General features: G+C 31.8%; 1 protein-coding gene across 4 annotated transcripts; it reads left to right on the forward strand.

Moving 5' to 3' along the window:
• Positions 1–1,334: 1,334 nt before the first annotated feature.
• On the forward strand, positions 1,335–22,999 carry LOC125681836 (cysteine and tyrosine-rich protein 1-like). Of its 4 annotated transcripts, none has more exons than XM_056156382.1 (7): positions 1,335–1,488; positions 2,445–2,684; positions 4,471–4,630; positions 7,510–7,646; positions 8,813–8,854; positions 19,336–19,383; positions 20,567–22,999. In XM_056156382.1, the coding sequence occupies exons 1-7, from the start codon at positions 1,446–1,448 to the stop codon at positions 20,701–20,703; spliced, it is 807 nt and encodes a 268-aa protein (XP_056012357.1). In that variant the 5' UTR covers positions 1,335–1,445; the 3' UTR covers positions 20,704–22,999. The 4 variants fall into 4 exon arrangements, with proteins under 4 accessions (XP_056012357.1, XP_056012358.1, XP_056012359.1 ...); XM_056156383.1 differs by having other exon boundaries at positions 2,445–2,669; XM_056156384.1 differs by lacking the exon at positions 19,336–19,383.
• Positions 23,000–23,785: the final 786 nt, after the last annotated feature.

Genomic DNA, 23,785 nt, shown 5'->3' on the forward strand with positions numbered 1-23,785 from the left:
TGTCCGAAGTTTATTTCTAATACCGTTGGACATATTTCATTCAAACTTTATGCACATCTTCTATATATTATGTAGTTGTGCATCTCCTATTTTCATTGAAATATTTTATCAGTTATAGAAGTTACGCACATTTTCTTTTCATTTTGGGGGTTGCTCACTTTGTCCAGAGTTTTATTCTAATACCGTTGAACAGATTTGATTCAAACTTTATTCTCATCTTATATATATAATGTAGTTGTGCATCTTCTATTTTCATTGAAATATTTTAACAGTTATCGAAGTTACAGACATTTTCTGCTTTGGTTGTACTTGTAGTAATAGACACAAATGTGCTTGCATTAATTATTTCCCATAATCTTATATGCCCCGCGGGGGGTATTAGTCCCATTAGGACAGTTCTAATTTTTTTTAGCCTATCTAATTGAAATTACTAATTTTTATTAGATTTGAAATATAAAAGCCTCAGCTTTTAGATTTCAACCTTTCAAACAATTGAGAACCGACATTTAAACATTTGGCAAAATATTGTAATAGTAAATTCGACCCCAAACGATGCCTGTGGGTTGGACGCGGCGCCGGGTACGAGTATCAATCCGGGTCTCCCTGATAAAGTACATGTAGGCAGCATTATTTCCCCCAAATATTAGATTGATTGAATGATTGTATTTAACGTCCCTCTCAAGATTCCAAATTTCAGACATTCAGAGTTCATCAAGATATGAATAAGAAAATAATGCTATACCTGTATAATTCCATAGCAACATTTCAAGACAGCAATCCATGGCTGCGTTCAGTCTCTTGCTATCTGTTTTCCCAGCTGGACTAGGAAAATCCAGGACCATTGCCCTCCCATATCATCGCACTCTCTTATCGGTAAATAATACTTATAATCGCATCTGTTTTCAGAATTTGTCATGTTCTTGTTGTGAACCCGTGACATTACAAAACATTTTACTGGTAGGAATGTGGTCTGGGGAAAATGTATAACTTTTTAAGATCAACCATGTTATACGGTATATTATTTATCAAGCTAGTTAACAGCTTTTCATCCATAACAAAGTTCTTTGCCTCCTACAACTAGGCCAGGCCTACTTAGATACCATCTCAAAATACTTTCTCTTGACATATCATGGTATGATTGATCGTTGTAATTTCTATTATTCCTTTGCTTCTGTGAAATTGAAATATACAGGTTATAATAATGATTTTAGTTATGTTTTTACCTTGAAAACATCAACCAGATTTTCGTCACTACATGCCATTTCTGTAAAAGGAAGTTTCACTTATGACTCCCGGTGAGGGCGCTGTGAAAACAGGAAGATAATTTGGGGCGAGAAGTCAGCGGTCTATGATTATGATAATACTGTAACATTATGTCGCAATAGATCTAGAATATAAGCCGATAAGGAGGCAGTACAGGAAATCCTCTCTACGAATTCGTCAGTATGAATATACGTACTCTGACTTGTGTAAACATCTTCATTTTGGGTAGGTAAATTATACAATATACTTTGTAGGTGTGGAAAAAATGTGGGTCGGTGTAATGACCTGTTAATAGGTTGAGAATACTTCCCTTTTAGCGAGATATTCTTGCTAAAACGCGATTATTTCTCTCTAACGAGAGTAGATATATCCCGTACAACCGAGAAAAACACCCGTGGAGTACATCTTTTCGTGTTTCACGTGAAAAGAAGAAAAATTGCTGAAATGTCTGATACTTCTGCAAATATATTCATCAAAACAAAAACACTCACGATGTGCATTGGATTTCAGACTGCTTCCTTCTTACACAGCAACTTTGATATGCAATTTCTTGACTATGTTGTCAATTTCATAGAAACAATTCGCGTCATGTTGAGTATGTGTCGCACTTATTTAGCGTTGCACTGAATTTGCCATTATATTCAATAAAGACGCCAAAACACCTGTTTATGGTAATGTTTATTTTTCGGGATAATCGCGTTTTAGCGGGAACATCTCGCTATAAGGGAAGTGTTCCCAACCTGGATAAGTGTAATATCCTGATGGACAATAGTTCTATTGACACTAAAATATTTTGAAAATTATGATATTTTAAGATTTGTTCTGATTAGCTATACATTTTTCGTTCATAAAATAATAATCAAAAAATAATTATATGCATTTTAATGCATAATAACTCATCATTTTCAAGCCACTGACCACAGTTAACTTATATGCAATGTTATATAGTCATCTATGCTTCAGATCTTTGGTTTTCATTGATCAGTTTCCTATAAGATTAGTGTATCATGCATTTAGTTAAGCAACAGCGAGCGTGATCAGTACTTGGCTGGGTGACCGCTACACGTTGAATTATCTTTACATCTGATTACTATCAGTCTGTATGTCCTTTCATTTGTTTTTTTTTCTCCATTAACTCTCATATCTCAATAATACCTTTTTGTCATTGATTTTTTCCCCAGTGATAGCATTGATTGATGCCAGAAGGGGCGGAGGTGGAGGAAGATGGTTCCGCTTTTCTGGTCGTTCTCGGTCAGCCTCCAGACATGTATCCAAATTCTCTGGTAATAGGATATCCTCAAAAAGCCAACTGAAAGATGCTATATTGATGGGCTCAGTGTATGGTGCTACAAGATGGAAAATACGGCATGGTTACAGATTACAAGGGGATTCTAAGTTAATAGAAAGTAATATCGAGGATTGTAAGTTAATAGAAAGTAATATTGGGGATTGTAAGTTAATAGGAAGTAATATCGAGGATTGTAAGTTAATAGAAAGTAATATTGGGGATTGTAAGTTAATAGAAAGTAATATTGGGGATTGTAAGTTAATGGGAAGTAATATCGAGTATTGTAAGTTAATAGGAAGTAATATAGAGAATTGTAAGTTAATAGGAAGTAATATTGCGTATTGTAAGTTAATAGGAAGTAATATCGAGGATTGTAAGTTAATAGGAAGTAATATCGAGGATTGTAAGTTAATAGGAAGTAATATAGAGGATTGTAAGTTAATAGGAAGTAATATCGAGGATTGTAAGTTAATAGAAAGTAATATTGGGGATTGTAAGTTAATAGGAAGTAATATCGAGGATTGTAAGTTAATAGGAAGTAATATTGGGGATTGTAAGTTAATAGAAAGTAATATTGGGGATTGTAAGTTAATAGAAAGTAATATCGAGGATTGTAAGTTAATAGGAAGTAATATAGAGAATTGTAAGTTAATAGGAAGTAATATCGAGGATTGTAAGTTAATAGAAAGTAATATCGAGGATTGTAAGTTAATAGAAAGTAATATCGAGGATTGTAAGTTAATAGAAAGTAATATCGAGGATTTACTCAAATATCTAGAATGATTGATATCTCAAACTTTCATATTTGAAATAGACTTATCACTATTGTATTAGCATAATACTGCTGTCTGAATACATGCTTTGAGGACCACAATATGAGCTAGTTCTGAATATATGAGGACCACATTATAAGCTAGTTCTAAACCTAATCGTGTTTTCCTGTATAAATAAAGGACATTATCATCATTACACAACAGTCAAAAAGTGAAGAAAAAATGAATTAAGTTACCAAATACACAGAACATTTCTGTTGTTTACAGAAAACTGTTTTCCATTACAAACCAGCTGTATACACTTGTTAGGTCTCCAGAGGAAACTCAGGTGACTTATTGTAAAATGTCAGCATCCTCCATCGTTTATCGTCCATTGTCCCTGTCATGCGGTCTATTGTGCACCGTGCATTAACAATTGAACTTTTGTAACTTCTTTTTGAAAACTACCTTTCTATTGTTTTCAAATTTGTAAATTTCAGGACTCCTGCACCCCCAGGTCCTTAGGGATGGGACAAAAACTCTAAAATTGACAAATTTTCAAAAAACATTTCTCTTCAACCACACATCTATAAGAAAAACTAATGCATAGTGTTGTAGAGCTGGAAGACCTCTACCAAAACTGTCAATTTCATGATCTCTGGAAGAGAGGTTCTGACTCCAGGGCAGGTATATAGTGTTTATGTGTAAAACATTTGAATAATATCTTCTTTAGTGCTTTTGAGATAGATAAATAGATATTGAGAAGGATCAGGTAGTCCTTTACCAAAATTGTACATTTCATGATCCTAGGGGGTAAGGATATTGGCTCCAAAGTGGGAACAAAATTATTATAGTGATTATTGTCTTTATCATTTGAAAGACTTCTTTAAGTTTGCTGATAATAAAAACTAATGTATGGATATTAGTTGGGGGGTATATTTAAAAGAGTTACACTGTTGCTGAATATTAGAATTTAGCTTAGATATGCAGAACAAGGATGTTTTCTCTAGATTTCATAGTCCTAATAGGGCTAGTGATACTTTTAACTAATTCTCAGGTGACCGAGAGAGCCTGTGGATCTTTTAATTTATTAACTTGATTCTTGAAGCAATAACATATTTTTAAAATAGATATTTTTAGTAGCATATTCAAACATTTTCATTCCAGTGCCAGAGGTGTGCTACAATGATAAATACGATAAGAATTCAAATGGCGGTGTGTCGTACTTGGGGCGGTTTATTTGTCCTACTGACGAGAGTATGGGAGATGACCACACCTACTGTTGTGGGGATGAGGGACAACAGTACTGCTGCACTTTCTGGGATGAGTAAGTGTCGGTTTTGAAATTCGGAATGCATACTCTAGTTCACAGGCCCTCCCAATGTAAGTGTACTATTGAAATTTATAACGGGTGTTATATATATAAAGAGTACTGTGTTGAGTTAGCATAGAAATGATAAGTTAGAATTATGATAGAGAAAATGATATTCTTCTCAAGAACAAGAATAGTGCAATTTATCAATATAATTAATATGCAAGCATCTTCATTCAGTGTATAAATCATGTCCCCAGCGTATTGTGCAGGACTATAATTGGGGGTGATATTTAGCATACATGTATATGAGTCTATTGAGAAGTGTTTAAAAAAAAGCTGATTTCAAAAATATATTTAGAGTTATTACATGGACCCAGAGGTCTATGCAGAAAATATACAAGCAAGATTAAACTGATTGCTATGGATAAAAGTCACATTTTAGTATTCTTAATAAAAATGATTAATGATATATCAGTCTTATTTATTCATCTATACATAATGGTTACACAACAACATATTCATTTCAGCAACGCTCAACAAAGGAAGTAAATTGTTGTTCGTGTATATCATAAAATGGACATCATTTGTGAAGGTCCACTGAGCTTTTGAAATAAAAAACATCATTTAAGCTTTTGAGCACCAATATTTTATTGCTAGATTTATATAATTGCATGAATTAAGGTATTTTATTGCTAGATTTATATAATTGAATTAAGGTATTTTACAGCTAGATCAGGGTTTGACATTTACTTTTTTTAGCACTAGACCAGTCGGGCTACTTCTAATGATTTTTGCTAGACCTGACCTTACATCCACTTGCCCCGACCAACTTTCCAGAAACTGATAGTTTCTCCATATTTAAATGTACTTAATTCAAATGACAAACATTAAGTTTGCATGAACTTAAAAGTACTTAATTGTCTCAAAATAGAGCTTTAGTCTCGTCATTCAATTTAACGCTTTCATTTTCAAACACATTTTCTGTTTCTTTAAATTCTACCCGAAATGGAAATTCTCTAGTCAATTTAAAATAAAATGGCCTCAACCATTTTTTTAAATCTCTATTTCATAAGTCTTGATTGGTTTCTTCCCAACCTTTTACTTTTTTTCTCTAATGGGACATCTTTCCTTGAGGACGAGAAGTCGTATTTGAATATAGAGACATTCCTGCACATATGTCAACACTGAAAAATAGCTTTTTACTATTAATTTGATAAACACTTTCTTATATTTGATTCAAATAAACTGGGTTTTTAAAAAAATGAAAATAAATTCATCTAAAACATAACTTTACACACATTAACATCGAGTAGATGTCATAAAACATCACTTCCGACCGCGACTTATTTATTAGAACTAAAAATAGAGATTGTGTCATCATGCGGTTCAAAATTGCTCGCAAACTCTACAGTTATTCTTTTTTAGTTAAGAATAAAATATCTTATGGTTTAAAGTAAAGTTTCTTGTTTATTTTTTCAACACGACCAGTCGGACTAGTAAATCAACATTTTACCCGACCGGACCTATCATTTAGTAGATTCAGTCGGTCGGACGTGCCTCAGTGTCAAACCCTGAGCTAGATTTATATCTATGCATTGAGGTATGAAACTTGAATGTTATTTAGATTGTGTCCCTTAGCTGTAGGATTCGCACTTGTCTTATTGTTGAGTCACTATGTGTTCCGGTAAGATCTTTGTATAAGTATCGTGGCTTTGGCGAGAGTTGTGGCCCCTGGACCTCTTGTTTTTATAAGCCTATAAATTTCAGCAATGTATGACGAAATGTTTTAATCATAGATGGTTTACACCTTCCCCTTTTGATAGGGTACATGGTTTGTTTTTGCCCCTATATGTATATAGTGGTACATGTATATATTATGCATACTTTCTCATAAAAGAAAATCTTGCAAAAAGTGTGCATTATATTCGGCAAAATACGGTAACTGATTTTGGAAATAGAAAAAAGTTTAGTGTCGGGGGTAAAAACTAGCCTTACTACGGACGGTCGGGTAACCGGAACCACACATATTTCTTTAATTAAGCCTAATTACTTGTTACTTTGTAAATATGTTTTGTCCGTCTAAAATCTCTCTGGAGCCTGTTTCCTTGTTGTATTGACTATTGACATGCACGCAGCACACTTAAACAGAAGCTTATCTTATCTTATATCTTATCTCAAACTTCCCTACTCTTCTGCTTTTGGTGTAATGCTTCCTCTTATTAACACAAAAGTGTGGTATAATGTAATAAAATTCAACACAGGTACCTATTGTGCGTTAGTGGGACAGTCTTCTAAATGGTTATTGAATCTTTTGAATTTGTCCCGGAAAAAACCCACCCAGGAAAATATGAAAGATCACGATTGTCTCTCATATTTCACCAGAATGAGCATTTAGATTAGATCTCTTCATTATTTTGCAAAGTATTTGTATTTTATTACTGAAGTAGAGCACATGGCAAGGAGTTTGATTTTCTTCAATTTTTGAGAAGATTACAGGTTGTTAAACTTTTTTTGAGGTAATATTACATGTATAGACTTACAACTAATGGCATTTTAAAGGAAATATTACATGTATAGACCTACAACTAATGGCATTTTTGAGGAAATATTACATGTATAGACTTACAACTAATGGCATTTTTGCTAAGTTTGCTATAAACCACTGTCATAATAAACAAGCACCTTTTATTTAAAAATAACCCACCTACATAACCTTTTGATGGACATATTATTTACATTTGTTACTTATTCTAAATGTATCTGACTAGGAAAGCATGTGATGCACCTGTTATTTTCACCATATCTTTGAATTACAGTGTGGAAACTTTTGTTAAAAGATGAACGATGTAAAAATAATTAATTGAGGATGTTTTCATTGGGCTTTTTTTAAGTGGAGGAAGAGTAGCTGGTGTTGTCATTGGGATCCTGTTGGGAGTCGGAGCTATTTTTCTAATCTGTTACTGCTGTGTCAAAAGAAGCAAAAAGTTCCGTGGAACGGTGATTCGCAAAGACCACAACATGGCTGAAGGTGATTCTACTCGACATTGCTTGTTTATTTCACTAAAAGAGCCTTGCCAGATAGAAATTGACCTTATGGAGTGCAACTTTATGATAAGAAAGAAACGAATAAGATTTAAGATATCCAGGTGTCTCATAAGAAATTTCAAAATAATCATTTTCAAAATGCTTTGTTTTTAATGCAGAAGTTTTGATCCCATTTTCATTTTTGTTAATGGCATTTCACGTACCATCTGAAATCATAAAAATATCAAAATATGTTTTTGCCATAAGGTCGATTTCTATCTGGCAAGGCTTAAACATGTACATGCATGTGCCATCCAAGCTGTTATTTGTAGTGACTGGTTCTTAACAGTTTTATAAAAACAGCAACGAATTTTTGATATTCTGTTAATAGGGTTATGTTTAGGCATGCATTTACACATTGTTGTCAATGTCAATGCATTATTAAACTAAGGTATTTCTTCATCTCAATACAACACAAACTTCCTGTTTACCATCACAGTTATTTACTCCAGAGTCCCTGAATCATGATAAAATAATTATATATAGAATAGATGGACAAGAGAAATGACTTTTAAATCTCTTTGGGATCCCTTTATCTTACTCTATAAGTACCAATATTCCATTTTGATTTTTGTAATATCATATCTTAATAGTAGTTGTATGTCAAGCCTTAAAATCATTGATACATTTCAGTTCGAAGACTCCCGAGGGAATCCAGGTTAGAATAGGTTCTCAGTACCCCTTTCTTGTTGCAAAAGGCGACTAAATGGGGTGGTCCTTCGGATGAGATCGCAAAAACCGAAGTCCCGTGTCACAGCAGGTGTGGTACGATAAAGATCCCTTCCTGCTCAAAGGCCATAAGCGCCGAGCATAGGCCTAAATTTTGTAGCCCTTCACCGGCAATGATGACATCTCCATATAAGTGAAATATTCTCAAGAGGAATGTTAAACAATATTCAATCAATCAATCAGTTGGAAAGGGGGGGGGGGGGGCTCTAGGAACATACTTGCTAATAATGTCCTGTAAGCACTTACCATTGTACATATATAATCACTAATGATGCTGGACTGCCCTTTTGTTTTTCCACTGTTGTGCTTTGAGTAGCAGTTTTGTTGTTGGTGAATGGTTTTATTGTAAATAACTGCATGCATGTGCACTCGTTTTTTCAGATTACCCCGGTCAGAGTGTACCACTCAGACCCATCTATAATGGTGAGTACCTGTAATAGCACTGTGTGTGTGTTAGCTATGTATTATGTAGCTGGTGTTGATATGAAATGATCAGTAATGTATTGTGTAGCTGCTGTTGATATGAAATGATCAGTAATGTATTGTGTAGCTGGTGTTGATGTGAAATGATCAGTAATGTATTGTCCAGCTGATGTTGATGTGGTGTATATGAAATGAAGTAAGGAATATCACACATTTCAATAGGTGTGTTGTTCCTCGTTAAGACATTGGAACAATGAGCAGCTCAGTTTTCAGTCTGTACCAGTCCATCACAATTCCCGTGAGGATCCGGTTCAGAATAGGTCCTCAGTACCTCATACTTGTTTGTAAGAGGCGGCTAAATGGGGTGGTCCTTTGAATGAGACTGCAAAAAACCAAGGCCCTGTGTTACAGCAGTGTGGCACGATAAAAATCCCTCACTGCTCAATGGCCATAAGCAACAAGCATATGCCTAAGTTTTGCAGCCCTTCACCAGTAATGGTGCTTTCTCCATATGAGTGAAAAATGCACGCGTTGGACGTTAAACAAGATAGAACCCGTCCATCACAACAAATGAATTGTGCATAAATGTCAAAAACAGATATGGTTGACAGCTGTGTTTGTATGGAATGTATGCGTTTCTCAAATTTATTTTTCCTCCCAGTGCACTGTTTAATATAACTATATGCACAGGGGCTAAGCCCGTTTTGGGCTCGAACTCTGTGATACCATAAATATATTTTAATATATATAAATATATTTATGGTATCACAGAGTTCGGGCCCAAAACAAGCTTAGTCCCTGTGATTACATGGTCAATTTAATATTTTGCAGTTGTCAATTGACAAACATTGTTTTTTAATACAAAGATCATGAAAAAATTGCTGCTCATATTGTCGATGTACATATTTTTTAAAACAATTAATATAGTTAATTTCAATATGAAACACAAGTCACTTTTGCAGTGAACATATTTTCATTTGACATTGAGGTACATGTATTTACATGAAATAACACTGTTGATAGATTTTCATTAGAGTTATAGCCCTTTGTATAGAATAATTGTTGGGGTTGTAGGGGGCAGTAATACTGTAAAAAGACTGCTTGTTTTCATCCTGGCATCATGAAGTCGAGTACGTGTATTTCATTCTGATGTACCTGGTAATAACCATAGCAATTCTTCTCCGTGTGACATCACAACAGCCAATAGCAACGACCGGTTCGAAAAAACATATCACATATCAGACCGGTGTTCAACGACCAGTCCGAAAACTCATATCACACATCAGATCGGTGTTCAACGACCAGTCCGAAAACACATATCACATATCAGACCGGTGTGCAAAAATGCATATCAAATCAAGGAAAAGAAAACATGTTATCTATAGTGACTCGGAATCACATTGATGACCCTATTTGAAAATGTTGTATATCCCTTTAAGTTCATAAGAAATAAGACTCAGTGTTAATTATGATGAATACATAAGAAATAAAACTCGTTTCATGTATTCTTAACTTTGTTGACAAGTTTATTAAATTTTGATACTTCCACAATCAACTATGTTTAAATCTAAAGAAAGAAAAAATACAATACATGTGCATGCAACAAATATTCCTTCATCTACCTCTAAAAAGTGCCCCAAAAAAATTGAACCTGCATGTTACAAATAGAATACCATTATGTAAAATCGGCTCTGAGATTCAATATCAGCTTTGTTCAGACAAAATATTTCCCCTCAAAAACACTGTACATATATACATATTTTGAAATGTATATAATAAATGAAATATTAATTGCTAAAATCTATATCGTATGTCATGTAAGCCTCAGTGGCCCCAGGCTGATATGACATAGCATATGGATTTTAGCACATGTATTTTTTATTCACTCTCTATATCATCATCTATTTGAATTAAAAATGATACTGGTCTTGAAGATCGGTAAGAACTCTACAAATTCAGTGCTATATACCAGTCAGATCAATTCTGAAGTTCACTGAAGGGTATTAGTAATCAAGATTAAATTTCTACAATCAATGAATTAGAGGTATTGGTGAAAGGAGTATATATATATAGATTTCTGCAACCACTGAGCTTGAGGTATTCGTTTGAGGATTAGATTTCTATAATCACGGAGTTAGAGAATTAGATTTCTATAATCATTATGTTAGAGAATTAGATTTTTATAAACACTGAGTTAAAGAATTAAATTTCTATAATCACTGAGTTAGAGAATTAGATTTCTATCATCATTGAGTTAGAGGATTAGATTTCTATCATCATTGAGTTAGAGAATTAGATTTCTATAACCATTAAGTTAGAGAATTAGATTTCTATAATCATTGAGTTAGATAATTAGATTTCTATAGTCATTGAGTTAGAGGATTATATTTTTATAAACACTGAGTTAGAGAATTAGATTTCTATAATCATTGAGTTAAAGAATTAGATTACTATAATCATTGAGTTAGAGAATTAGATTTCTATAATCATTGAGTTAGAGGATTAGATTTCTATCATCACTAAGTTAGAGAATTAGATTTCTATCATCACTGAGTTAGAGAATTAGATTTCTATCATCACTGAGTTAGAGAATTAGATTTCTATCATCATTGAGTTAGAGAATTAGATTTCTATAATCATTGAGTTAAAGAATAGATTTCTTTAATCACTGATGAGTTAGAGAACTAGATTTCTATAATTGCTGAGTTAGAGAATTAGATTTCTATAATCATTGAGTTAGAGGATTAGATTTTTATAAACACTGAGTTAGAGGATTAAATTTCTATAACCACTGAGTTAAAGGATTAGATTTCTATAACCACTGAGTTAGAGGATTGGATTTCTATCATCATTGAGTTAAAGGATTAGATTTCACTATTCAGTAAGCTAGAGAATTAAATTTCTATAATCACTGATTTAGAGAATTAGATTTCTATAATCACTGAGTTAGAGAACCAGATATCTATAATCACTGAGTTAGGAAATTAGATTTCTATCATCATTGAGTTAGAGAATTATATTTCTATCATCATTGAGTTAGAGAATTAGATTTCTATAATCATTGAGTTAGAGGATTAGATTTCAATCATCATTGAGTTACAGGAATAGATTTCTAGAATCACTGATGAGCTAGAGAACTAGATTTCTATCATCACTGATTTAGAGAATCAGATTTCTATCATCATTGAGTTACAGAATTAGATTTCTATAATCATTGAGTTTGAGAATTAGATTTCTATCATCATTGAGTTAGAGGATTAGATTTTTAGAATCATTGAGTTAGAGGATTAGATTTCAATCATCATTGAGTTACAGGAATAGATTTCTAGAATCACTGATGAGCTAGAGAACTAGATTTCTATCATCACTGATTTAGAGAATCAGATTTCTATCATCATTGAGTTACAGAATTAGATTTCTATAATCATTGAGTTTGAGAATTAGATTTCTATCATCATTGAGTTAGAGGATTAGATTTTTAGAATCATTGAGTTAGAGGATTAGATTTCTATAATCAATGTGTTCAAGGAATACATTTCTATAATCACTGATGAGTTAGAGAACTACATTTCTATAATCGCTGAGTTAGAGAAATAGATTTCTATTATCGCTGAGTTAGAGAATTAGATTTCTATAATCATTGAGATAAAGGATTAGATTTCTATAACCACTGAGTTAGAGGATTGGATTTCTATCATCATTGAGTTAAAGGATTAGATTTCAATATTCAGTAAGTTAGAGAATTAAATTTCTATAATCATTGAGTTAGAGAATTAGATTTCTATATTCAGTAAGTTTGAAAATTAGATTTCTATAATCCCTGAGTTAGAGAATTAGATTTCTATAATCCCTGAGTTAGAGAATTAGATTTCTATAATCACTGAGTTAGAGAATTAGATTTCTATAATCATTGAGTTAGAGAATTAGACTTCTATAATCATTGAGTTAGAGAATAAGATTTTTATAATCATTGAGTTAGAGAATTAGATTTCTATAATCATTGAGTTAGAGGATTAAATTTCTAGAATTATTGACTTAGAGAATTAGATTTCTATAATCATTGAGTTTGAGAATTAGAATTCTATAATCATTGATTTAGAGGATTAGATTTCTATAATCATTGAGTTAAAGGAATAGATTTCTACAAACACTGATGAGTTAGAGAACTAGATTTCTATAATTGCTGAGTTAGAGAATTAGATTTCTATAATCATTGAGTTAGAGGATTAGATTTTTATAAACACTGAGTTAGAGAGTTAGATTTCTATCATCATTGAGCTAGAGAAATAGAGTCCTATAATCTTTCAGTTAGAGAATAAAATTTCTATCCTCACTGATTAAGAGAATTAGATTTCTATAATCATTGAGTTACAGAATTAGATTTCTATAGTCAGTGAGTTGGAGAATTAGATTACTATGATCATTGAGTCAGAGAATTAGATTTCTATAATCACTGAGTTAGAGATTTAGATTTCTATAATCATTGAGTAAAAAAATTTAGATTTCTATAATCATTGAGTTAGAGAGTTAGATTTCTATAATCATTGAGGTAGAGAATTAGATTTCTATAATCATTGAGTTATAGGATTAGATTTCTATAATCATTGAGTTACAGAATTAGATTTCTATAATCAATGAGTTAGAGGATTAGATTTCTATAATCATTGAGTTAGACAATTAGATTTCTATATTCAGTATGTTATAGAATTAGATTTCTATAATCATTGAGTTAGAGAATTAGATTTCTATAATCACTGAGTTCAAGAATTAGATTTCTATAATCACTGAGTTAGAGGATTGGATTTCTATAATCACTGAGTTAAAGGATTAGATTTCTATTCTTCCTGAGTTAGAGAATTAGATTTCTATAATCCCTGAGTTATAGAATTAGATTTCTATAATCACTGAGTTAGATGATTAGATTTCTATAATCACTGAGTTAGAGAATTAGCTTTCTATAATCATCGAGTTTGAGAATTAGATTTTTATCATCATTGAGTTAGAGGATTAGATTTCTATCATCCTTGAGTTAAAGGAATAGATTTCTATAATCACTGAAGAGCTAGAGAACTAGATATCCATAATCGCTGAGTTAGAGAATTAGATTTCTATTATCACTGAGTTCAAGAATTAGATTTCTATAATCACTGAGTTAAAGAATTATATTTCTATACTCGCTGAGTTAGAGAATTAGATTTTTATAATCCCTGAGTTATAGAATTAGATTTCTATAATCACTGAGTTAGAGGATTAGATTTCTATAATCACTGAGTTAGATAATTAGATTTCTATAATCATTGAGTTTGAGAATTAGATTTTTATCATCATTGAGTTAGAGGATTAGATTTCTATCATCATTGAGTTAAAGGAATAGATTTCTATAATCACTGATGAGCTAGAGAACTAGATATCCATAATCGCTGAGTTAGAGAATTAGATTTCTATTATCACTGAGTTCAAGAATTAGATTTCTATAATCACTGAGTTAGAGAATTATATTTCTATACTCCCTGAGTTAGAGAATTAGATTTTTATAATCACTGAGTTAAAGGATTAGAATTTTATAATCACTGAGTTAGAGAATTATATTTCTATACTCCCTGAGTTAGAGAATTAGATTTTTATAATCATTGAGTTAGAGAATTAGATTTCTATCATCATTGAGTTAGAGAATTAGATGAGCTAGAGAACTAGATTTCTATCATCACTGATTTAGAGAATCAGATTTCTATCATCATTGAGTTAGAGAATTAGATTTCTATAATCATTGAGTTTGAGAATTAGATTTCTATCATCATTGAGTTAGAGGATTAGATTTCTATCATCATTGAGTTAAAGGAATAGATTTCTATAATCATTGAGTTTGAGAATTAGATTCCTATAATCGCTGAGTTAGATTATTAGATTTCTATATTCAGTAAGTTTGAAAATTAGATTTCTATAATCCCTGAGTTAGAGAATTAGATTTCTATAATCACTTAGTTAGAGAATTAGATTTCTATAATCACTGAGTTAGAGAATTAGATTTCTATAATCATTGAGTTAGAGAATTAGACTTCTATAATCATTGAGTTAGAGAATAAGATTTTTATAATCATTGAGTTAGAGAATTAGATTTCTATTATCATTGAGTTAGAGGATTAAATTTCTAGAATTATTGACTTAGAGAATTAGATTTCTATAATCATTGAGTTTGAGAATTAGAATTCTATAATCATTGATTTAGAGGATTAGATTTCTATAATCATTGAGTTAAAGGAATAGATTTCTACAAACACTGATGAGTTAGAGAACTAGATTTCTATAATTGCTGAGTTAGAGAATTAGATTTCTATAATCATTGAGTTAAAGGATTAGATTTTTATAAACACTGAGTTAGAGAATTAGATTTCTATCATCATTGAACTAGAGAAATAGAGTCCTATAATCTTTCAGTTAGAGAATAAAATTTCTATCCTCACTGATTAAGAGAATTAGATTTCTATAATCATTGAGTAAAAAAATTTAGATTTCTATAATCATTGAGTTAGAGAGTTAGATTTCTATAATCATTGAGGTAGAGAATTAGATTTCTATAATCATTGAGTTATAGGATTAGATTTCTATAATCATTGAGTTACAGAATTAGATTTCTATAATCAATGAGTTAGAGGATTAGATTTCTATAATCATTGAGTTAGACAATTAGATTTCTATATTCAGTATGTTATAGAATTAGATTTCTATAATCATTGAGTTAGAGAATTAGATTTCTATAATCACTGAGTTCAAGAATTAGATTTCTATAATCACTGAGTTAGAGGATTGGATTTCTATAATCATTGAGTTAAAGGATTAGATTTCTATCCTTCCTGAGTTAGAGAATTAGATTTCTATAATCCCTGAGTTATAGAATTAGATTTCTATAATCACTGAGTTAGATGATTAGATTTCTATAATCACTGAGTTAGAGAATTAGATTTCTATAATCATCGAGTTTGAGAATTAGATTTTTATCATCATTGAGTTAGAGGATTAGATTTCTATCATCCTTGAGTTAAAGGAATAGATTTCTATAATCACTGAAGAGCTAGAGAACTAGATATCCATAATTGCTGAGTTAGAGAATAAGATTTCTATTATCACTGAGTTCAAGAATTAGATTTCTATAATCACTGAGTTAGAGAATTATATTTCTATACTCGCTGAGTTAGAGAATTAGATTTTTATAATCCCTGAGTTAGAGAATTAGATTTCTATAATCACTGAGTTAGATGATTAGATTTCTATAACCATTGAGTTAGAGAATTAAATTTCTATAACCATTGAGTTAGAGAATTAGATTTCTATAATCATCGAGGTAGAGGATTAGATTTTTAGAATCATTGAGTTAGAGGATTAGATTTCTAGAATCATTGAGTTAGAGGATTAGATTTGTATAATCATTGAGTTAAAGGAATAGATTTCTATAATCACTGAGTTAGAGAATTAGAATTCTATAATCATTGAGTTAAAGTATTAGATTTTTATAAACACTGAGTTAGAGAATTAGATTTCTATGATCATTGAGCTAGAGAATTATATTTCTATAATCATTGAGTTAAAGGATTAGATTTTTATAAACACTGAGTTAGAGAATTAGATTTCTATGATCATTGAGTTTGAGAATTAGATTTCTATATTCAGTAAGTTAGAAACTTAGATTTCTATAATCATTGAGTTAGAGAATTAGATTTCTATAATCATTGAGTTAGAGAATAAGATTTTTATAATCAATGAGTTAGAAAATTAGATTTCTATAATCATTGAGTTACAGAATTAGATTTCTATAATCACTGAGTTAGATGATTAGATTTCTAGAATCATTGAGTTAGAGGATTAGATTTCTATAATCATTGAGTTAGAGGATTAGATTTGTATAATCATTGAGTTAAAGGAATAGATTTCTATAATCACTGATGAGTTTGAGAACTACATTTCTATAATCGCTGAGTTAGAGAATTAGATTTCTATAATCGCTGAGTTAGAGAATTAGAATTCTATAATCATTGAGTTAAAGGATTAGATTTTTATAAACACTGAGTTAGAGAATTAGATTTCTATGATCATTGAGCTAGAGAATTAGATTTGTATAATCATTGAGTTAAAGGAATAGATTTCTATAATCACTGATGAGTTTGAGAACTACATTTCTATAATCGCTGAGTTAGAGAATTAGATTTCTATAATCGCTGAGTTAGAGAATTAGAATTCTATAATCATTGAGTTAAAGTATTAGATTTTTATAAACGCTGAGTTAGATAATTAGATTTCTATGATCATTGAGCTAGAGAATTAGATTTCTATAATCATTGAGTTAGAGAATTAGATTTCTAGAATCATTGAGTTAGAGGATTAGATTTCTATAATTATTGAGTTTGAGAATTAGATTTCTATATTCAGTAAGTTAGAAAATTAGATTTCTATAATCCCTGAGTTAGAGAATTAGATTTCTATAATCCCCGAGTTAGAAAATTTGATTTCTATAATCATTGAGTTAGAGAATTAGATTTCTATCATCATTGAGTTAGAGAATAAGATTTTTATAATCATTGAGTTAGAAAATTAGATTTCTATAATCATTGAGTTGGAGGATTAGATTTCTATAATAATTGAGTTAAAGGAATAGATTTCTACAAACACTAATGAGTTAGAGAATTAGATTTCTATAATCGCTGAGTTAAAGAATTAGATTTCTATTATCACTGAGATAGAGAATTAGATTTCTATAATCATTGAGTTAGAAAATTAGATGTCTATAATCACTGAGTTAGAGAATTTGATTTTTATACTCCCTGAGTTAGAGAATTAGATTTCTATAATCACTGAATTAGAGAATTAGATTTCTATTTTCACTGAGTTAGAGAATTAGATTTCTATAATCACTGAGTTAAAGAATTAGATTACTATGATCATTGAGTTAGAAAATTAGATTTCTATAATCATTGAGTTAGAGGATTAGATTTCTATAATCATTGAGTTAAAGGAATAAATTTCTATAATCACTGATGAGTTAGAGAACTAGATTTCTATAATCGCTGAGTTAGAGAATTAGATTTCTATAATCATTATGTTAGAGGATTAGATTTTATAAACACCGATTGAGAGAATTAGATTTCTATAATCACTGAGTTAGAGAATTAGATTTCTATAATCATTGAGTTAGAGAATAAGATTTCTATAATCATTGAGTTAGAGAATTAGATTTCTATAATCATTGAGTTAGAGGATTAGATTTCTATATTCAGTAAGTTAGAAGAATAGATTTAAAGGGTTAGATTTCTACAATCATTGTACTGTTATACTTGTACAGAGTATTTTACATGAGGTGCTCTTGCACCAGTGCTTAGCTCCCCTGAGCGAATACCTCAAGTCAGCTATTGTGATCACCTTCTGTCTTTTGTCTATCTGTCCATCTATCTCTCCATAAACTTTTCACATTTTCATCTTCTTCTCCAGAACCACTGGGCCAATTTCAACCAAACTTAGTACAAATCATCCTTGGATAAAAGGGATTCAAGTTTGTTCAAATGAAGTACCATGCCCCCTTCAAAGGGGAGATAATCACTAAAATACAAAATAGGGTGGGGTCATTTAAAAATCTTCTCAAGAACCAATAGGCCAGGAAAGTTCAAATTTACACGAAAGCTTTCTAACATAGTAGAAATTCAAGCTTGTTAAAATCGTGGCCCCCGGGCGTAGGGTGGGGCCGGAATAGGGGATCAAAGTTTTACATACAAATATATATTGAAAATCTTCTGTTCAAGAACTACAGGGTTAGAAAGGTTTACAATTATATGAAAGCTTTCTGACATAGTGGAGATTCAAGTTTGTTAAAATCGTACCCCCCACTCCCCCACCTCCCCCTTGGGGGTAGGGTGGGGCCACAATAGGGGATCTGTTTTACATACAAATATAATGAAGAAAGTCTTTAAATATGGGCTAAGGTGACTCAGGTGAGTGATGTGGTCCATGGGCCTCTCAATGATACTGGTTCCAGGACCTTAAGAACAGGGAAAGGTTCTTTTTTGTGTGAATTGCATTATTTGTTAAGGTGGCTCATTACACCAACATCTTATTTAATGGCTCGTTAAAACACCTAGTATGCAGTATCATTTCACCACCAAAAGAATGATACAAGCGCTTTGATTACACTTTATATGAATTTTTTGTGATTTTTCCTGGAATGATAAAAAGATGCTTTAATTGTTTGCTACTTGTATTGATTCCATGTTTATAAACAATGTAGGATCTGGCAGCACCCCATCTAATGTTGTTAATCAATATTCTGTAGAAGGGGTTTTGCCTTACTCCATGTTTATAAACAATGTAGGATCCGGTAGCACCCCATCTAATGTTGTTAATCAATATTCTGTAGAAGGGGGTTTGCCTTATTCCATGTTTATAAACAATGTAGGATCCGGCAGCACCCCCATCTAATGTTGTTAATCAATATTCTGTAGAAGGGGGTTTGTCTTATCCTGTGAATCCACCACCATTTCAGCATCAAGGTAGAAACATGTACTATTTACAATGCATGTAGGTGATACTACTTCTCGGGGCTTTCAATGAGTCGAACTGGAAGAGGTAAAAAATCTAATTTGGGGTAGCTGAAGATGCCAAAGGTAGATTCCTGGGATCATAGCACCTAGAAGTTGATATTGGATTTGAACTGGCGATTCCTGAGAATTAAACAAATCGTTGCCTTTGAGTTCGAATTGAAAGCCCAGAGTTCTTGTGATACGAGTTTTCCCTCACCATGTTATGTTGTGTGCATGAGGTGACCTTGCATTAGTGTTAACAGTCATGTATGAGTTATTACTTTCGTCTGCGTACTAATTTTTTTCCGATAACATCCCTAACATTCCTTTCTGTACCGGTGTCTCTGTCATGAGTAGTATGCCCCTATCCTCACTCCTCAAGTTTCATTGCAACTGACCTACTTTTAGTTTTTAGACATCTGGCCTGGATTTAAATAAACTTAAGTTGAAATTTGGACTTTTAAAAGTCTGAGATTTTACTCAAATTTTGACTGCTCAAATAAAAGAAAACTCAAACTTAAATTTGAGATTTTTTTCGAGAAATCCAAGCCTGGAACTCAAGAAAAATAAATTCAAAAACTACAGTACATTGCACAATAAGTTGTTTGCTGCTATATTCCTTGAAAACATTGACAATAAATAGTATATTGCTGTTCTTTATTGGTTTTTGGGTCTATGCACATTAAAAAAATGTATTGTGAATTGAGTTGAATCTGATATATTGTGAATGTTTTGTTTGGTGAGTAGAGATTATCCACTCTGCAGCCGTTATTAACATTGCATGCCATCCATATTTCATGACATTGATAGAGACCTTTATCGCTAGAGAAAAGCAAACCATTAGATCAAGTGATATCGTCAGTTTATCACGAGAGAACAAATTCTGCCAGTTAAACTGAAGCATTGAAGTGTGGATACAGACAGTCACTGTTTCCCCTGATGTGTGCATGTTGTAAATGTCATAGTATTGATCAACAATTTCTAATTCTGAAAGCTTCTTAGAAAGTGATTTTGTTCAATATAAGAATATCAATTACACACAACTTTTCCATTATGAATTTATGCTGAGTAGAATAACTTGATTTGAATACATCACTAAGGCTGTACAGTCTTTATCAATTGACATGTAAATTAAAGTATCTTCAATTTTCAGATGGGAAGAAGTCCTACATGCCTTCCGATGGATCTTTGCCATATCCTGTGAATTCAACCATCGGCTCCCGGAAACCCTACATATCTACCCCCTGGCAACATGCCCTACCCATCAGCGAGCAACACTCCTTCCTATAATATTTAGCTGCTTCACTGAAGTTTACATTGTGTAGTGTTTTAAGTTTGTTTGTTTTTTTTCATTTTTACGAATTCGAATGTGCAAATAATGAGCAATTTGAACAAATTGTGTATACTTTTCCCCTGACCCTGTTTTAGATATTAAACCTATTGATTATTTTCATTCTTTTGCCTCAGTTTGGTACACTTTTCTAGTAAACTTTGGATATGCTTGTACATTTGTACTTATAGAGATCATTATCATCAGTACACAATGATTTACTATTGACACACAGGTCTTTTAAATGTATATTTTAACGTCTGCAAATATAAATTCTTTTAATCTGGCCAAGTTAAATTATGAACAAAATTTGAATGGCTGGCATTGATTTTTGTTCACCATATTTGCATAAGAATTTAACAAAAAGAAATACAGTAACTACGTATAGTTACATTCAGTGAATTAAAAAAGAACTGTTGTCATCTTCTGTGAATTAAAAGAGAACTAGTTTATGGAGGTATAAAGGCAATGAAAGCATGGGGTAATTTTTGTTTATATTCTGTAAATAAACTTGGTTTTTAATTATTAGTTTAAACATTATTCCATAATATTCAACAATTTAGAATGTACATACATGTACGTACCTTTACGTATTGGCGATTAGATTGGCATGCTTCCATTTAATGCTGATTTTAAGGGTGTGGATTTGTTTACATCAGTATTTGTATAATTTATGTTATACAATTGTTTTATGCTTACCTGAGTCTAAAAGTAAGTGTTTCATCAAAAGTCATCTTTCCAGATGATAGACATGAATTCAAAATTTTATATATGCCCCCACCATGAAATTGCAGGGACATATAGAGTCGGTCCTCTCCTTCTGTTCACCATACCTTAGTATTTACCGTTTCTAAGGGATGTGATATATCTGACAATATTGAACTGATACTAAGCGTGCAGTTGTATATTAATGTCTAACAGATCAAGAGGAAGTCCAACTTTCAGCAGAGTTGCAGCCCTTGGATTTTTGTAAAATTCACTGTTTTACGATTTTTTTCATCTCTGTGCTTGCAGACATTAATTAATCTGATAAGTTACAGATCATCCCCAATTATTCAGATTGACACAGTTTCAGTGGTTATACAGCCCTTAGACTTGAAAAATAAACTTGTCAAATAATTCTGTAGGCATTATTTCCTCCTCCTGTATTGCCTATTCATTGGACATAAAAAGAAATTTATAAAGTTTGATATAATTTGTGATAAGTTAGATTGCATTGACAATGGCCTTATGTAATGTAATTTTATACAAATGCCCTTTTGAAGAGTTTGAGTGACATATTTTTTCCACAAAATTCAGACATTAGTGGTAAATCATCACACTGTACCCCACCGATGAAAGTTCTATTTTGCTGGAATTTTCGGAGAGATTTAAATTATCCTATTGAAGCACCATAGACAGGCATTTAAAAGGCAATTACTTTTACAGATTCTGAAATTCTGTAAATTATATAGCACTATCAGCATAACCAGATGGCATGATTTAAAGAATGGGGAAAGGAGAATAGCTTTGATTATTGTAAAACTCAGGTTGAAATATGTATTTTTATATCTTTTTTGATAACTAAATTTTTTCCTACATGCATATATTACTTTGTGCTAAGGTTTTATATAAAATTTTGATAATATGTGCTTAACTTATTAACAACCATCAATTATTTTATATTGTATACAGTAATCATATGTGTGTTATGGTTTTAATATTTTGAATATTGCATGGACAGAAGTTACTGAATACATGTACTTACTAGTTAAATTACATTGTATTGTTCAGTTTAGGTTATGTTTTAAATTGTCCATGCTATGTGGCATCTATTATGAATATTTATACTTTTATATTCAACCATTTGTTGTCCTGTTATGTTTTGGGTGTGGTCACAATGGTGTCATTTTATTTCAATTTTTTATTCTGTATTGTTATTTCTACAATTTTTGTCACGTGAAAATTCAGGAAGTCCACCATTACAGATCTGATTAGAACTCAGAGTCAGTTCCTTTTTTACTCCTTTACGATTTACATTTGATAATTCTGTATTGGATTGAAGATTTTGCATTATTATGTTCTTCAGCTTTCGAAAGCAAATAAATTCAGTGTTCTTGTACCATGTATAAGTATACAGTTTTTAAAATTGTATATTGATATTATTACAATTTTATGGGAAGGTTTATTATTTTTATGTCTGATATTAATTGCTTAATTAATATGTTGTTATTGCTGGATATTGGGAAATGAAATAAATTGTTCAAATTTTTAGAAGTGATACTTTTTATATAATGACCTGGTTTGATCATGCTTTGTCTTCATTGGTCCACTTATTCCCCGGACATACATTTGGGAGAATTTAGTCATGCATGTGATATGTACCTTATTTTCAATGTTTCGTTCCCCGTGGCAACGCGGACGGCGACATAGAAATACTGGTGTCCGTGCATCTGTCCGTCCCCTTGACTTTATGGACACAACTCCTCCGAAACCGCTCAACAGATTTTGTTCAAATTTTGTAAGTCACCATTTGTAGTTTATTGCGCCGCCATTTTGATTCGACAAATTTTACAGGATACATGGTATTTTGTTGAATTTTTACATGCTACACTATTATAGTGGAACTCTTTGTGGATGCAACTCCTCTGAAACTGCTCAACGGATTTTGTTCAAATTTGTAGGATTGTTAGTCACCATAAGTAGTTGGTCATATTGTGTGACCCTTTTAATTCAGCAAATTTTACAAGAGTTGGGAGACTTTCTTGAATTTATGCACACTACACTATATGAACACTTTGTGGATGCAGCTCCTCGAAGACCACTGTATGGATTTTGTTCAAATTTTGCAGGATTGTTAGTCACATTATATAGTTGATCATATTCCACCGCAATTTTGATTCTACAAATGTTACAGGAGTTGTGGAATTTTTGCGGCAGTGGGGGACATATGGCTACGCGTAGCAGTCTCGTCTCTTTCGATATCTTTACAAATTGTAGTGATAGCCGTTTCCTCCTGAATGCGTTGCAGTTGTGAGCAGTTTGCATATCAATCTTGATAAA

Source organism: Ostrea edulis, chromosome 2 (genome assembly GCF_947568905.1).
Source record: "Ostrea edulis chromosome 2, xbOstEdul1.1, whole genome shotgun sequence".
NCBI classification, from domain to species: Eukaryota; Metazoa; Mollusca; class Bivalvia; order Ostreida; family Ostreidae; genus Ostrea; species Ostrea edulis.